We start from the raw sequence: 19,543 nt of genomic DNA on the forward strand, positions 1-19,543 counted from the left end.
TTTTATTCTTTTTCTTCAAGAAAATTTGATGGAGAAAACAGAAAGTCTATCATTATGTCCCTTGAATGTCAAAGGGTAGGAGAAGAGCCGAAAAATCTCGCAATGCCAGTTTCACTGCCGTATGAATGATATATATATATATATATATATATATATATATCACAATATCAACGCATCTAAGTATTGGTGCTAGCTTTTCAGTGCATTAGTTTCGCAATGCCAACCCAGCATGAACTTCGGAATCAGTTAGTTTGCGAGTGCAAGAGAAAGATAGCGCAAGACATTTCAAATGTCTATTAGTTCGCGCATATGGCCTGGCTTTCTCTTTAGGAATTGGAAGAACGATTTCTGCAACTTTCGCTTCACCAATAGATACACCAACACCCGACTACTTCACGTGAGCTTTTGTATGTTGCTGCGCTAATACTTTACACAGTCGAGATCCACAACCTTTGTCCTTAGCAGTAATCTTTGCCCACTATAATCCATATTTAATCCCCACAGACGAAAAGGAACTAAAATACTGACATACACATAGTTGTCCGCTTAAAAAAAAAATTAATTTACAAGGGTATATTATGTTTACGCCATTAAAGCTATTCAACAACATTTTTAAGATATAAATCCGTAATTCTGTTTTATAGGAATCTTTCGATTCCTAGATTTCTATGTTTAGTTAAATGGTGATTATAGAATTAAATCATGTTATTTAAATAGGAGATTTCTCCGACGTTATCGGTAATTACTACTTTCTTTTTTGTGTTCCTGTGCAACTGCACTGAAATCGCGTCTTAAGTAGTGTAATGAATATATTTGTTTATTTTAACAATACATCTACGGAAGCAGGTAGTTTTATTCTAATATATAATAGATAAAACAATACCATGATATAAACGTAACTGTGAATAGTGAGTGTGTGTGTGTGTGTGCGCGCGCGCACACACACATACACTAAAAATGAAAAAAAAAAAATCCACCACTTTGCTCCATATATCCAATAAGCAAAATGGAGTATTCCATCCATTAAATTATGGAAATCACGTATTGTTGAAAGTTTTTACAAAGGTTTATGTCACAACTGAATCTGAAAGCATTAGGAAATATCCCAATACTTTCTCTGAGACAATATTTAAATTTAATTGATATCAGAAAGTCCCGTACAGGTACTTTCTGATATCAATTTTTTTTAAACTATCAAGCAAAACTCATTAATATCTTTTATATAAGGGATTTGTAGAACTCTTATATGGCAAACAAACGATTGCTGAATGAAAGCTGCCTATTTTATTTTATTTTTTCCCTTTACTAGGATTATCTTGCACCAGACGGGGAACGAATTCCCAGGCAGTGTAATTTTCTCTTAGCTTAATTTATTCAGTGGGAGAAAAACGTGACAAATAATACACCGAGTGTTAAAAGCCATGGCTCGTAATTAATATTTAGGTGGAACTGTTTTTGATCGCCCATGGGATCAGCTTCAGCAATTGCACGAACAGAACAGAACACTACATGGTTTTTGTCCTCATGTAGTGGATGCGGCTGTAGACCGTGCTTAACAACAAAGGCCACAAAGCGGCCATTGGCATCTTTCACATAAAGTACCCGTCCACAGAGCACAAAGCGCTTTTGTTATTGGGGATAGCAATAAAAATCAGCAAGGAAGCCCATTTAATTACATTAATTGCAAGCCTGATGATAAAGTATTTGATGCATTTTCCCAAGGGGATGTGCATGAAACGTTTCAGAGAGCGACTTGCTGAATGAAATCACTGAGCACTGCAGACTGTAAAAGGTATTCTACTAGGAGAAGTCTAAATGAAAAACAAAAGTAAACGGAAAAAAAATCATCGGCAGGTTTGTTGTACAAAAGGAAACTAGCTCAACAATCCTAAAAATGAAACGCAACGCTTACTGACTCTACAAAGTAGTCCAATATTACTCTTTTTTTTTAAGTCACCGCTGATCATCTGACAAAATATTCAAATAGTTAAAGAGGATTTTTTAGCATCGCATCATTGGCATTAAGTCCGCGCAGTTAGCCTAGTGGCTTTGCGCTTCGCAACCATATGCCTGGGGAAGGAGTGTCCTAGGTTCGATTCCCGTCGGAGACGTGAGGAGCTGAAGGATCTTCCTCAGCCATAGCCAAGTTAGCCGGTCTTGGGCGCGGGCAGTAGGGTTTTTTCCGCCAGTTTATCTGGTGTTTTTCATCCCGCAAGCAGGCAAACCGGCCCCGTGAACACACAGGGATACAGCCAAGAATACCTTGAGGCATAGGAGTGACCATTCTATCCTCGTATTTCGGTTACGAAATCCAAGCATGCTTGGAAGGTTGTGGGCCTTAAAGGCCTGTTAAAGCCATTGGGATAGATAGATAGATCATTGGCATTAAAAGAAGAACGGTTATTTTGTATAGAAAATATTGCCTATATTCTGAATTATCTACAAACTGCTTTTCAAAGATATGAAACAGCAGCGAATGCTGGGATGGAATCTGAACCCCCTGCTCTTGAAGTAGACTGAATTTCTATGGGAAAAATCTACACAACAAGCTGTATATATATCGTAATTGCATCAATTTATGACTCTTTTTTTGCCGATTTTGTCATTGTGTTACATTTGACTACAATAAACGTTACTTTTTATTTCTAAGATTATCCCCTCCTTAGAAAATTGGCTTCTTTACATGTCAACTGGTATGGAAGTACACATATATCTTTCACGTATAGTAGGAATTCGTTCTTGACATGTCTAGGTAAGAGGAAATTCTGTATGCTAAATTACAACTTATTTATTTTCAGTGATTAAACGAAGATGTATTCCTAGGAAAAAAACTTTTTCCAATACGCAATTAAACAACAACGAACATGCATTTGTATTTCATACAAGCTGATAACATTACATAAACTTCGCGGTGGGTTTCCTTAGGAATCGCATAATAATATACAACCACCGCCGTATAGATAGTTGTCTTGTTTTATTATTTCCATTCTGATTCACTCTTAATTTGCTTTTATTATTAAGTATTATTTCATGGTTAATAAAACTAAACAGATTCTTCCTCAAAGTATTGTTACTAAAAAGAATGAAGGGGAAAAAAAATCTAAATGTTAAAAATGGCACATTATAAAAATCCAATAGTTTCAATTCTGTGTTTGTCATCCGCCAATAAACAGATTATCATAATTATACCAAAACTACCTGTTTTCCAATGAAATAATCAGTGGTAAGAGGCCGTTGTCAATGCATGTTTTCCAAAACGAAACAAGCAAAAAAAAAAAAAAAAAAGCAGAGAATAAAAGTGAGCAAAATGCTTCATAAAAACGGTCAAATGTGCGTACAGGAAACACTAGTATCTAGTGAGGAATTCCACGTATTCACCTGCAATAAGTAAAAAGAGATGTAATCATGGTACGTCAACTCGCAAGCAACCAAACATTCTTTGTAGTCACGAAGAGGACATTTCCTAAACGCCACATAGCATTAAGGAGAAATAAAGTATCGTGTAATGATGTTCCTATTTTCGGAAGGCGTAGCAAGAAAGAAAATGAGTTAGTGCCACGGATAAAGAGATAAAAATGAAAGGCAATGGACTTACCTACACGTATAATAAAAAACGCAGAAATTACTCAGCGAAATGAAAGCATATCCATGTTTATCCATGTTAGAATTTGAAAGACAATTCCTGATACAAACATTTTTCTGAAATGTAGGTCAAGGTAAATGACAACATTCTCAAACCCAAATAACATTATTGCTCTTCAAGAAGCTAAAAGAATTTGGCCTTTGAAGAGCAATAATGATATAAATTTCAACAGTCATCTGTGATTCTTTATATTCATTTATTTGGAACTATCAGCAGTCAAGGAGTCAATGACTAATCTTGTTACAAGGATCATTAGGACCAAAATTCGACCTGTTGTATCACTTAATAACACACACACACACACACACACACACACACACACACACACACACACACACACACACACACACACACACACACACACACACAAATAATCTTTCTTCTTTTCTTCAATCTAAGAACTTTTAATGACAATATTTTTTTCCAGCTGAGGCTGAGACCATTTCCAAATAATGGAAATGCTCACACTGACATTCCGCGAGCACATACAGACCTCTGCAGGCTTCATCATTCACGTGATTTAAATAAATTTAGAATACACTTGTTTCTCGGCCGAGTGGTTAGTGTATCCGATCTCCAGCCAAGAGGTTGCGGGTTTAAATCCCGCCAGGGACACCGATATTTGTGAGTGTCCCACCAACTCTTTGTGGAAAGGGCATCTCCGACTTCATCATTCTTATAACAGAAGGTCTCACTCCCAAGACTCAATGAGGTACGGGAGTGACTATACGTCGTCAAATGATAGGACATGTAACTAACTGTCTGCTTAAGATCCTCAAGGAAATTCAGAACTAATAGGCGAAAATTAAAGGAGTTATAGAGGGTGGAATCCTTTACTCAACCAACTTCGACCAATTACGGTAAAATCCGGTTTGTCTGCTTTTTATGGAATAAATTCCGAATTTCTGGAACGAAAAATCCTTCTGTGTGCATACGAGAAAGGCTAACTCACTTTCAGTTGAAAAGAGGCCGCAATAAAGCTTTTATTTTCATAAAAAGGCATTATATACATTTAATACAAGTGGTTGTTTATCATTGAGTTGAATACTGCTCAGATAATTTTATATATGACTTAGAGTGAGTACATGATGAATGCCATATTTAAGACATTTTGAAAGACTGTACAACAAAGTTTACAAAATATTCGATTTCAGGTCTGCAGTTATGGAGAAAGCAGATATTTACAGATTCTCATCTAAGAACTTTTAATGACAATATTTTTTTCCAGCTGAGGCTGAGACCATTTCCAAATAATGGAAATGCTCACACTGACATTAATTTTCTTCCACACCAAGTTTTTCTAAAATTTTGCAGCCTTATATTAACATGGGTTGGAATACGATTCATATATCACATCTATTGGGAGGAGGAATTTAAAACTAAAATAAAATAAATTGATAAACTAGATCTCATCTCTGGCCTCTCTGAGCTCAGTCAGCAGCAATGATGCAAAGTACTAAAGTTCTGTCTAGGAGGCAAAAAAATTTTATAAGAGCTTTTCAAATGCAGGTAAATTCAAAGATGGCAGAGTTTTCCTCCGGAAATAACTATTTTTATCGCCTGCCAAAATAAATAAACTGATGAAAAACATACGCAATTTAGAGACAGAAGAGACTATATAGGGGAAAAGAGAAGCGAGATCTCCTCTCATCTTCCCCTTAATCTATGGACAAAGCCAAGTTTGACTTCATATTAACCTAATTAATGCTATGACACACACACACACAAGTAACAAGCACAGCGAATTCGCTAATTGTAACAACTTTTACTTCAGAAACTTTCCGGCTGCAGTTGTTTTGTTTTTATCTTAACTACTACATTTCTAGACTGCAATAACGCCCGATTATTAGCAAAACTAGCTACTTTACTTCAGAATTCGTACATCTATCGTGTTGATATAGCTAATTGTGCATACACTGCATGTACACTATAATTATACTAAAATGCACCGCAAATTACTTAAATATCTTACCTCTATGATGTGTTCGGCTTGATTTTCACGGTCCAGACGGCGGGCTGTTGTTGTTATGAGACCTGCAAAAATTTAATTACATGATTATAAGTACAATTATTAATAATTATGCAAATAATAATAAGATAATAATCAGAGCTTCTGGCATTTCTACGGAATAAATTACTAATTTGATATTGTTAGCTAAATACATTGTAAATACTATAACTATTAAGTTCAAGAACAATCAGTAAATGTAAAAATTACTGTAAAGATAGGCAAATAGTTAATATTTGTTTACTTCTGTCATTATTACTGCCTCATACTTTCTTGGTTGAGTTGGGAATATCTTAAGTTAGAAGAGTGGACTCAAAATTCTGAACAACTCATGAAGATAGTTTAATTAACAATCTCTGATGCTGAACTTCCTGTTTATGCGGCTATCAATTAGCCAACGTATGTTGTCTTTCTTTGTCTAATTTTTTTTTTTACAATTCTTTCTCTGTTGATTTCGCTCAATCAACAAAGAAAACGTTAAGGGGAAATAAAAGGTAACTATTACTAAAAAGTCTAAACATTCACAGAAAAGAAACATTTCGAATTTGAGTTTAACGCCTTTAGAAAAGATTATATAAGGACCATAAATATACTAATTAATATAAATAAAATTTCCTGATAAACTGACCTTTAAGCATTACAAAAAACTCCGTTAACACCAATAGTAATAAAATATGGAAATAGCCTGTAAATATTGACAGTGTTTAAATTCTGCAAACAAAATTGTTTATAGAATTTAAATTCGTTGTTCAGCTAATACTTGCGAATTAGAATTCATCAGCAAGAAGCTTCAAAACACTGCTAACCGCTTGCTTTTAAGTTCTGTGAATCAACTCAGTGAAAAAAGAGAGTCCGAATGTACATCTTTCTCATTAAAAGCAAAATTGATACCCAACACATAGTCATAGATAGTAGTAGAGATGGAATCAATTCCATTTCTTAGCGGTTTTGAAATCTCTTGTGATTACATTATTATTATTAGTAGTATTATCGAATTTTCGATTATGCATACAGCGCGAGATTGTTGAACGAACCGGAGAACTCGGAACCTATTCGGAATCGACCCCTCCAGATCGCTCGACTAACTTAATTGAATATCAAATTTACCTTGCTTGATGTTGAATTAGTCAGCCAAACCTAGAAGTATCCAATGATTTTCTAACCGGTCGATTATATTTTATTTCCTCCTTTGCAAGGATTATTTTTTATATTAAACACAAAAACCATTTTGACCTCGATACTCTTTTTTATCTATCATACAACGCATGTTAATTTGTATTTTTAACAAAAATGAATTTGGAGATTATATTTAGTGGCCATGCGATAAGAACTTTTAATTTTCCCTAAGACATATTGAATTATGAATATCTTCTCAAGAAAAGCTTAGTTCCACCCTAATTCATTGTTAAAATGCAATTTATTCTTCTGAGAATGACGTCAATGAAAGCATTATGAACTAATAAATTTACTTCGCAAGTTTTGAGCATGAACATTCGAAAACACATAAGGCTTTGATAATAATCCAGTAACTACGAAGATAAAATCAATGTTCATTTACAATGGGACAAAGGACGGAAATAAATGGATTCCAAACCGCCTTTCTAGCAGGTCAGGACAACGACCTAACAAAGCCACGATCTCTCTGAACATCAATCAAACGTAAAAGAAGAAGAAAAAGAAAAAAAAAACAGGAGAAAATTACACGAATGAGTCGAACGCGAGTGTTTCTGGTAGACCGGAAGTCGACAGTAAACAGTTTAGACGAAGAGGAGATCACCCAACCTCAGCTACAGCTCCTCAAACAAGCTCCACGTGAGACACGTGCCTCACATACCGTTGTTATAGTAACAAACACTGTAGACAAGGTCGCTGTGACGGATAAATTAAGCCAGAGAGAGAGGGAGGGAGGGAGGCTGCACGTGGCTCCGCAGAGGGAGAGAAAGAGGGACGCATAATATCATGGGATTGACACAAATGTTTAAACTAGTTAATACATATTACTCCTGGATGGTAAAGGCACATGTGTTTGCCATTTGGCGATTTTTGTGTTGGCTGCATTATTCGCTTCTGAAACAGGATCCAAGTCTTTCTCTTCGCACTGTAATTTAACAATTAAGGAACATTTAATAAAACTTTTAAGGTCTTTTAACTAAAGGAGAGTTAGTCTCTCTCTCTCATATGTAGATGGGAGAGTTTTGCCTAAGAAAATTCGTCGTTTTGGGCTCAAAGAATACACACAATTGACAAGCATAGTAAAACATGTAGATATCATTAATCGCCCCATCATAGTATTAATTTCATGACGGGCTATTGTGCTAGGAAGTTAAGGGGAAGATGAGATAAAGTAATATGGACTTTTACAGTTTATCAACTGTCATTTCAATACCATCCCAAGCACCTTCAAATTTTGAAAACAGAACTCGATGAATAAAGGAATCGAGAGCCAGGAGACCTTCCAATGAAAACTGGAAGGGGTATATAACTCCAGTTTTCATTGGAAGGTCTCTTGAGAACTAAAGGTTGATTTTCATGAATGCAAAAATCTAAAATAGGAATATACAGTTATCAAGTAAGTTAAAACAATGAAATCAATATCGAAAAAGGAATTTTCTGAAATACTGTGCTCAACAATTCATCACAAATGAACCTTGAAATAAAATGTTAAGCATAAAATGACAAGTAATTCAAATAAGAAAGTATTTGTGGTACGTAGTTATTGGTAATCATAGGCTATGAAGTAGGCTACTGTTTGTAAACTGCATTCTAAATGTTTGCCAGTCACTCTTTGAGCAACTTCAATCGAAATCGGATAGACGTTATCCATGACTATGTAGTCTTGCACCTATACACGCTTACCAGGACGCCGTCTTCTCTCAGAACGGTATGGAAGAAATGCGACTGAACAACCAGAGCAGGGAAAAGATCTTCACATCCTAGACGCGATTCGAACGCGGGTCTTTCCAACCTAAGTGTATTATTGAAATCGGCTTGAGCAACGGAAGCTCTACTGATACTCAATACACACACACACACTTAGATCCTCTAAAACATTCTGGTGATGCTTCTGCCTGAGAGCTGGTTTTTTTAGTTATGATTAAATACGTACGCTCTTTATTTGGCTAAAAGAGCCACATCAGCATATCCTTAAAGTCAAATTTACAGCCACTGTACAGAACAAAAGCTGCAGCTGCTCTCGTAACAAATCCCAATGATTGAAAGTGCCAATTGCAACGGACACAGCGGACTTCAATCTACAACAGAAGCCCTTCTCTGTATCCTACTGTGGAAACAAGATATTCCATTTTAAAATAAAGGGATTTTTCCATTTATTGTTATTTTCGATGCAACCTAGTATCCTACCCAAGAAAAAGTTTGTTCTCTAATGATAATTATCATTAGAGAACAAACTATAATTAATTATAATTAATTAATTTTGTTCTGTTTTCGACCATGTATGCATAACTGGAAACTAAATGCATGGGAGCTATTCATTGTCCATAATTTGTTTTTGTTCTGTAGAATAATCTTTATTAATCGGATTATATTTTTGCACTTAATTAAAAAAATAATGAAATTTGCTATATTTTACACGGGAAAAAATCTATGGTGGAACTTGTTTTCATTTTCATGTTTCGTTATTAGCCCCCCCCCCCCTCCCGTCCCAAAAAATATTATAATTATTATTCTTGATCTTGTCATCTCAAATTTTTCATTAAAACAAGGCTTAGAAAAAGTCCTTCGTTAACTGTCCTCCACGCGCATGTTTTCCATTCTACACATCGTTGCCACCATGCTAAACTACTGAATGGGATAAAACGCATTTTTCACATTAAAAGATGTTTATCTATTAATTATCTATAACTTACGGTTAAAATTTATCTTAATAAATTAGAATAAGTGCAAAAGTGGTAATAATTGCAGCAGAAAATTCCAAAATTTGAAGGCGTTGATTTTTAATTCCAGATAAAAACTGATTTTAGTAGCCGAATCCAGATTCGTTTGTTTAGTATCGTGGAGAGGAATTATGCTTTATTTTCCACTAGCAATAACTTTACAGGACCACATTTTACCGATATACTTTTGTAAGTAATAAATGCACTTTCTCGCTTTTTTTTTAAATTTTTTTAAGCAACGAATTCAGATTTCCATATAACTTTGCAACGAAAGTTTACTATTTCTGAATTTTTCCTAATCTAATAACTAATACGATTCGGTGCAACGACAACACACAATTGAGAGGTTCTTTTCATTCTCTTTGAGAGAGAGGAAAAAAAAAAAAAACGAAGGCACGATAATATTAGCACAACCAGAAAAACAAAACAAACAAACAAAAAAAAAAAAAAAACGGAAAAAAAAAGAAAAGAAAATTCGATTCGCTTCTATTTCTAGGCGTTTCCTTTATCAGCAAGACAGCAGTTCTGTTTAGAACGCCTTATGCAGATATTATCCATCGGCACCTTCTCTGGAATCGATTGACAGGTTCTATTCCTTGCCCATACTGGTGTGCGTGTAGTTTTTGCTGTCAATATATTTAAAAGTATTGCCATAACGTGGTGATAAAGATTCACTGAGCAAGTATGGATAAGACTTTCACCTGCTTTTGTTGCATACATCGTATTAATTTTGAGATTCAAAATTAGTGATGTAATAAAAGAAAGTTAAAAATTTCTGAGATCACTCAATAACTTACGAACAGCATTATCTGCTTTATTATTATTATTATTATTATTATTATTATTATTATTATTATTATTAGTGGAGTAACGTTTAACGATAGTAAATGAATATATTTGATCAGTGGTGTTGAATAACACCACTGATCAAATATATATAACTTATAGATAGATAGATATAACCTAAAACACGTACAAAAGCAAGTCTTGGGAACTCACGTATTCCAATCATGAATAAACAAATATATAAATAACTCAAAACTGCTAATTATGATTTTTTTTTTGAATGTGCTAGCCCAAGATTATATGCTTTCGATAATTTTCATGACGCATTCGAAAGGACGACTGGATAACAGTATATCTTTTGGTTATGCGACCAAAGGGATTTTCAAGTTGGTTTAACCAGTGTCTTAAGCTGGTGGCAAAGTTTTTCCTCTCCCATCACCATCACAGTTATACAGTAGTATAATTCATTATAGCTTTTGTTCCACAATTTATTTTATTTAATTTATTTAACCTCAAAATCCAAAAATATACGTCCCTAGCACTTAATAGTCAACAGTACATTAAGATTTCATGATCTTACGACTTTTACATCCCTGACTATTTTCATCATGTGTAGATCCTTCTACTCTGCAGATAATGCGTCAGAAATTATTTATGCTTTTCTTTCATTGTAGCAGGACCATGAAAGTAAAAAGTTTGCTTCGTTTATTGTATTATACAAACATTAATACAATTTATTTAATTTTTTTTTTTAAATTGAATCCCGCACCGTGATGTTTGGAAACCTATAACACATCACAACTGTGAGTAAAATAAGGGCAAGAAACTTAAAATGAAACATTTCAACCCACTTCAAGCTACCAAATAGCAGAATGGTGTTCTCACACAATGCGATGACCACCGAATTTGCACACATCCATTCAATACTGTAATCAAACCCGCAGATGGTTAGCTGAAAGCGGTGAAGTCACCTATTTATCCAAGCAGGCCGGACTTAATTTGGTTATTTGAATAAAAAAAAAAAAAAGTTTGTTTCAATTAAATTTTATTTAAAAAAAAAACCGGTTGGCTAAAATTACCAACAGCTTGTTTAGGTATACGGTGTGGTTGCAATAGCGCTTATAACTAAAACAAATCAGAGAGAAAAAATAAAAATTAAATGCGATGCAAGTTAAAAGTAAATTTGGAGTGCCATACGAGAAACTTTATCTACATCAAAGAATAACAAGATTGGTATATCTGTCTGAAGTGAATCTCTTCTAATTTTTTTAGTTTCAAGAAAGGCAAATACATGCCATATTAACAATCATCAAACAGTATTTTTTTATTTATTTTTATGAAGCTGCTACAGAACCGATATCAAGATCCAGTTCAAACATTAATACAGCAGAATGCATCAGATCACACTGCTTGTCTAATCTACACAAGAGACTGTAATGGTATATCCACTCTATAAACCTGCTTGCCCGGTGCCACAGGGACAGTGGGAAACTGAAACGTTATACTTCCATCTTGCATCGAGCACTAAGTTATGGCGGTTTTCTACTATTTCTCAGTCTGCAGACGGAACATATTGCATTGATTGCACATATGCAATAATTTTATTTTTGCTATAAAAATATTTTCCGTACTTGTACGAATAAAAATTCAGGTCAGGTAAACCGAAGTCACGCTTTAGTTGTCTGTATTCTCTTTACAATAAAAAAAAGCACCTAGTCATCGTTCAAACTTAGTTAGATGATGATGCAGCAGAAATATGCACGATTTTTCCGATATCTTATATACCACTTGGGGAACACCGTACAAGTCTGCAGATGTAAAAGCCCAGCACAGAGGTTTCATCAGTACATACAGTACTAGTATTGCTGTCTAAGTTACAATAGCAAAAGAATGTTATCTAAGTTAATACACTTTTTTTTTTCAGTTTTGCATGAATATATTTTAAAGGTTATTTAACTGTGAAATAACTCCGACTGTTTATGGAAACAAGAGAAATAATATTAAGACACATTTGACACGTAGTTCATCTATAGGATTTTTATATTAAAAAAAAAGGCAAAATATCAGCGAAACTGCAAGCTATATTTTCCCCCTGCACACAGCAGAGGAGATAAGGAAGCAGATATATTGCGCCGAGAGTCATTTAAATCACTAATGACTGCATACCCACAGAAAGCTAGCTAATTCACGTATCGGTAAAAAGGAGCATGCGCTGTAGTAACAAGAGTAGCATGCTAATTTCGGTGCATCAACGTCGAACAAGAATGTTGGTATTGAACTAAGATCCATTGTTCAGGAGCTCAAGTGTCCCTCGTGTTTTGCTCCTGCGAGACAAAATTTCTAGCGTGCCGCTATAATAATTTATCAGGAGAAAAGTCATCTGACAACTCATGAGGACGCCATGGCCCGTTATTTATATTGTTAATGCAACATCTGTCGCACTCTATCATACGCACAAAAATATATCAGCAACTTTTCTCCCCCTGTGGTTACGCTCTACGTTTTCTGACAGCTTTAAATAGTCTTATCGCAGTTCCGTCTCCCACTTTCTCCCCTTTTAAAACTGGGACTTTTCACAGAATCAGATCTCCGCGGGCTCTTTCGTTCCTTCTAACTTCACACGGACTAACAACAAGGAGAAAAGTTAATTTTGCTTCGTGTAATAACTGAAAGAAACGATAGCGAAGAGACGTGGCTTGATCAAATTACTGAGCAAGAAAGTTTTCCCATATCATTTTCATATAGTATTTAAAAAATAAAAATAAATAAAAAATACAATGCGTAGCTGATTGAGACAAATGTCAACATATTTCGGTTATCTATTCAACTTCTGGACAGACTACGGCATTAATACTACAGGTTTTCAACCTTTCTTATGAGGAGGATTGAGAAATCTTACCATTAAATCGATCAATTTATCCATACCTTATGAATTTATTAAAGATTTCTATTTGTGTTACTTTGTGTTATTTGAAGAAGAATCCATTTAGAATTATTTCCGAGAGAGAGAGAGAGAAGTAATTACTTCTATGCTCTGTTCCTAATACAAACAGTCTGAAATCTTGGTTTGCAATGAATTCTATTATTTGAATTTTATTTTTTATTGCGAAATGAAATCAATGATAGTATATTTTAGAGATAAGCGAGAAATTTTAATTATGTGAGATTTTTAGTTTAATGATAAAGAAGTAGATCATGTGAAGTCAAAGTACATTTAGAAAATGAAAAATTCCTTTTAGGCAATAAATTCATATTCACAATTTTATATATTTATATTCTGCATTTTCTCTTATATGCTAGTCTAGCTACATGTCATTGTTAGCCTTAAACCTTCATTAAAAATTTCTACAAAACCAATAGGAGACTGAAGAAAGAAAGAAAGAAAGAAATAAAGTAGAAATTCTTTTAATTTGTACTGCGGGATTGAAGTATACCAGCAAGGACTGTTCTATGTCGAACATCTAAATAATATTAGGTTTCTCATAAACGAAATCAAGAATGTTCTGATTAAATTGACATGAGTGTGTTTATGCACTGCTTGGAAAGAAGTCAACGGATTCCCCCAATAGACAAGGTGCATCATGCCATGTAACCCCTCATGTAGCCAGTATAAATGAAGGAATATGATGCTCCCGAGTCAGTGTAAGTGTCTAGGTGCAATGGCTGTGAGAGGGGAACTGACGGAGTTTGAGAGAGACGTTGTGATAGGATGCCATGTTGCAGGCCTATCTGTTTGGCAAATTGTTGACGAACTGGGCCATCCCCGGTCAACAATCGGTGATACCATACTGAGATGGAAGCGCAAGGAGTCAACTGCGAGTGCTACTTGCAGTGGATGACCCACTACACTCACCGAACATGACCGCAGGGTGCTACGAAGAATAATATATAAAACCACAATTCGTCGGCAACACGTTGAATGGCGAGTTAAAGGAATCGACTTGAACACGAATCTGCACAAAAGCATTCAGAACTGAGGCAAACTGCGGTCCTACCATGGGGTTCTATGGTGGGACCGCAATATGCAAGCCCCACATTACCCGAACCAACACGCAGCGTCTTCTTCAGGTGGTGCAGACAGCTTGTACAGGGTAAAGTGCTCGGTAAAGGATGTACAGCTTGTACATCCTTTACCGAGCAAATGGACGGGTGTGGCGGATGCTTGGTGAACATTTCTTACAAAAATGCATGACCCCAACAATGAAATTCGGAGGTGGCAGTGTGACGGTATGATCCTGCTTTTCGAGGTTTGGCCTCGGACCTCTGTCGTGCTACAAACGCTGAACTCAGAGAGTTATCTGTACAATGTAATTTAATTACTGTACATTCTGTACAATGCAATGCTTTATGGCATTTACGGAACTGACCACTGTCTCTTTCAGCAAGACAATGAACCGTAACATAATGCTGCTGTGACTGAGTGGTTTGTGGGCATCAACGTCACCACAACTGACTGGCCTCCATAGAGCCCTGATCTCAACCCTACTGAACATCTGTGGGGTGCACTAGAGCATGGAGTGAGGTCAAGGAATGTCCGCCCGCCCCACAACAGTCCAGGACCGCATTACATGAGTACAAGAAGAAGGGTCCAAAATTCCCATTGATCGTTATCCTTTGTTTGTGGAAAATATGCCTCGTATGGTTGCTGCAGTCATCGCAGCGAAAGGAAGGCCTGCATCTTATTAAAGTGGACGCCATGGCTCTTTGTTCCTCACATTATGATGTCCGTTGACTTCTTTTCGAACAGTGTACTATGACTCAGAGGACAAAGAATTTTATTTTCTATTTTCTACTAAATGCGCTCTGTCACAGACGAAATGGACTCACGTCTCTCTAGTGTAGACAAATAACCCTTGATGAAATTTGGTCACAACTTGTTCAAGTCACCTCCAATTTACTAAGAACATTCTATAATCACCTCTGCTTCTTTTGTGAGTTGTAGGCAGTAACGTAGACATTCCATATTTTGGGCTTAGCTTCTCGAAGCTCGCCCTCATTTTGCATACTTTGAAGTGCATTCTGATGTTCGGTTGGATGAAATGGAGTTACGTGGCAGCAATTACCTGATAGAACTAGAGTACGAGTCTGTTAATTGAGTTTACAAAACACGAGTTTCCGAAGGAATGTTGGATTAATGCAGTGTTTTATTTTCGAGCTTCCACTCGGTAAAGAAAATGCCTTTTAGTTTCTGGGTTCGAATCCCATCTGGAAAGTGAAAAATCCTCATAGCTTAAAAAAAAAAAAAAAATTGCAGGTGACTTAGTGTCATACAGGGACTAAAATAATTTTCTTCCCAATGACTCATCATATTATCTTAATTAAATACTCTTCTCGTGCTTTAAGAGTGTGCTTCTCAAAATGAGTTAGCAACTATTCAGATCCATGTTATCCATTTTATCTCTTACCTTAGCGCTAAAACAGGAAACAATTTGTCTCTTTCCTTTGTGTTAAAAGTGTATAATCTGGTTAACACTTTTAACATAAAAACTTCTGAATGCCACGGATAGTACAGAATCTCCTGCAGTTACCTGTCAATGCTAATACTATAATGTTATCACTGAGAGGTAACTGCGGGAGATTCTGTACTATCCGTGGCATTCAGAAGTTTGTGTTAAAAGTGTTAACTATATTATACACTTTTAACACAAAGGAAAGAGACAAATTGTTTTCTATTTTAGCGCCAAGATAAGAGATAAAATGGATAACATGGATCTGAATAGATGCCAACTCATTTTGCGAGACACACTCTTAAAGCACAACAAGAGTATCGTCACTTTTCACTTTTTTTACTTGCTGAACATTAACGTACCGAAACATAATTATACAACGTACCTCCTCAAAAATACATCTCCGTATAGTCTCAGTGGAATGCCCGGAATTAACATCTTATTCCTTCATTCATATTTAATTAGGAATAAGTGAATATTGATTACTGGCAGATTCAAAAGTTTCGGAAAACTATGGCAACTAATTTTATTAACAGCCAAGACAAACTTTTTGATAAGGAAAACTTCTTGTAGTTTTCGTACATACTTTATTTTCTTCTTCTCAGTGGCGCATAGCGGACAGCACATAATGTTCCAGAATTTCTTTCTTTCCGCTAAATTACAGCCTGACCTTTGCCGAACCATCTGTGTCTATTAACCTGGGAAGCTGTCATTAATCTCGGAAGTCAAAACATGTAGCTTTCCCGTAACGGTCCCGCCTGATGACCTCTGCTGCAGCTACTGCAGCACGGTTTTATCTGTAATTGGACGAATGTTTAAACAATGTGCATACACACAACTAGCGACTGGCAACTAATTCGTTGGTCTGTCGCCAGCAGTTGTGCAGAATGCTGGACGACAGTTGGCAATGGTATCGCATACCATTTTCTCTGGTTGCCTCTGTAGACATAATTAAAATACGCTCATTAACATCTATCTAAACTGATGAGAAATAACTTGGAATTGCAAAGCAGATATTAAAAGATACCAAGCATGTACATATAACCAAGGTGTTTAGAGACGTTAAAAATAAGAAAAGAAATCACCATTAAAAACATGTTACGGAATGTATCGACACATTTCAGTTACATAGGAAATAATATGAAAAACAATAGCAGAAATATCTAAGAAACATCAGTACGATATATTCATTCATTGCACAAATATGCATCGTTGCACCTACACACCTTTATCAAATTTTGCGCGGGCCCGATTCGACAAAATGTTTGGATTCAAAAACTTTATTCCAATGTTTTATAAGATTTTTAGCTATGATGAGAATCTTTATTGTAAAAGGAGAGGTGCGTTTTCTTTCTTTCTGTTTTTAGGAACATTTCCCGAAATATATAAGCAACTGTTAGGTACGTTTTATTCGTCAAAGCGTACCTCACAAAAGGCAATTTTAGTAGGGGTTATAAATATCGCATTTCATTATATGCATCCCAGTCAGTTTGAAATTATTATCATTTCGAATCGTCTTGTCTAGAAAATATAGTCAAATCAAAATATTATGACTACCATCCTAATCGTAAGGTCCCTTCTTGCTGCCAGAACTGTCGCAATGTAGTGGCATGAACTGTATAAGAGCGACCTTTGAATGTTGTAAGAGGTATACTGTACTAGGTCGTTAGGAGTACTTACCGTAGATCTATTAGGGGATCCACGGTAAGTAGATCCCTTAACAGATCTCCAAATAATTTCAGTGGAGATTTCGAAATATAAATTCTATTAAATTTCATCCGGAAGAGTGGTTGTCATTTATGGAAATGTTTTTGCCAGATATTGCTTCCGCAAAAGGTGTGAATGCTTGTGATCCTTGATAAATTTTGTAATGATTCTAATTACTGAATTTCAATAAAGTCCTTATAGCAACAACCAAGGAATCACATGCGTGTGCGCTGACGGAAGAAATTAATCTAACAGATGCTTAAACATTTGTGTAATGTATATAATCACTCAATTCTTCCACAAATATCGACAGTGTTAGTGGGAGATTGAAAATATCGAATGCATTTACATTTTGTTTCAAGAATCTTCAGTTTGTGAGCAAGTTAACTATATTTTGATCATCTGTTGACACTTTTGATTGGCTTTACTGTAGCCCAGGCAACCAATACACACTAATTAGATTGCTGTACTTTGATACCGCTATGGACAAAGTCAGTCGCCGAAATTAAAAATCCAATACGTTTGGGGGTATCAGGCAATGATGTTTCAGAGTTTTAAGATTATACTGTAATTTGTAAATATCTACAGACGGATCATTGCAAAGATATGACTACTATAATGACATTTAAAAAATATAGATCGATAAAACTATTTGATTTTAATGAGCAGATTTCTATTATGAAACACCGTCACAGAATGCTTATTGAAGTGCATGATGCTTGATTAAATGCACTTGTTTTACTTTTAATTAAGGGCCAGAGCACGTATCATTTATCACTTCGTAAGCCCACGATAAGAGATATCAGAAAATTTGCCGTGTGCTTCGACAAATAACAGATGATTGAGACGTGCAAAGTAATAGAATATGTAAAGAGCTTGCTACCAACATCAGACACGAAGATGTGTCGTGAATTGCTACAAGAAATCCCTCTAGGCAAACACTACAAATGAAACGTTTGTTTAAAAGGCATAAGATGTTTTATTCAACTGATTGAGAAGATTAGAATTAGCAATTATTTATCAGTCATGCATAATTAGATGGTTTATTTCGAGCCATTATGATGCTAATTTATTTGGATTTATGCACAACTGTTTCAAGAACAGGAAGCGCATGAATTGCAATCATTTTTTGTTAAGAAACTACAGCTAGTGAAAGTCAAAACGCTGCTTATTGAAGAGATTTATCTGGTTTTTTCTTCATCTGTCTGAAAAATGAGATCAATTTCTGATCGATGCCCTTCATCAATGAAAATATAATAACAAGCATTTCTTATATTCTCTTATTTTGATCAGATAATTCTTTTTACAAATGTGTCGATCTTAGGGTGAAACAAACCCACTTATGCAAGTGCATAATTTCTACGAATTTATGCAATTCCGGTCCATTGCTTAAGGCTTATATTAAAACAAATCAAAGAGAAAAAATAAAATTTAAATGCAATGCAAGTTAAAAGTAAATTTGGAGTGCCATACGAGAAACTTTATCTACATCAAAGAATAACAAGAGCAGTGAAGGGAAAATATAATGGTGGATCTCTAGAAGTCAACAGCCTTCGACTAAAACTTAGCCAAATCAAATTCCAATAGGGCCAACAACTATAGTCATTTTTCTTGTGTAACCAGATGATTTTATTCATGCAGTACTCTTTCTTGCCAAAATTATGGACAAAAAATGTACTACAGCGATTTCGGGATTAAAAAAAAAAAACACTTAATCTTAGAAAGAAAAGTTCTTACTTAATATCCTAGCGTGAGCTACCATTTCACGTAGAAGAGTCTGGTGCATTTTTAAATTAAAAACACGCAAACCTAACAAACATGCTTTCGCAGGTTGTGCTCTCTCTCTCTCTTTCTCCCAGTTGTAAATTTCAGGCAGAAACACTAATAAAAAACCGTTCTTCGAATCCTGGCAACAAGGCGTGTTGCAAAGACTTTCTATGACATGCACAGAGAACTCTCATAACTGGCTGTTCCAGCAATAAAAACGGAAATCAAATATTTGTTTAGAGGTATTATCTCAATCAAGCTGTTGACATAGCCATTGGCACCTCCCCTCTGA

General features: G+C 35.4%; 1 protein-coding gene across 1 annotated transcript in view; it reads right to left on the minus strand.

The window, feature by feature from the left end:
* kug (FAT atypical cadherin kugelei) overlaps positions 1 to 19,543 on the minus strand; it is a 599,114-nt gene that overhangs the window by 482,647 nt on the left and 96,924 nt on the right. Inside the window, exon 3 of the mRNA XM_090401756.1 lies at positions 5,616 to 5,677. Within this exon, the coding sequence (XP_090257882.1) occupies positions 5,616 to 5,677 (62 nt within the window). The remainder of the gene's footprint in view (positions 1 to 5,615; positions 5,678 to 19,543) is intronic.

This window comes from Typopeltis vanoorti, chromosome 2, assembly GCF_054136105.1.
Source record: "Typopeltis vanoorti isolate ZY-2024b chromosome 2, IOZ_Tvanoo_1.0, whole genome shotgun sequence".
Classification (NCBI taxonomy): Eukaryota; Metazoa; Arthropoda; class Arachnida; order Uropygi; family Thelyphonidae; genus Typopeltis; species Typopeltis vanoorti.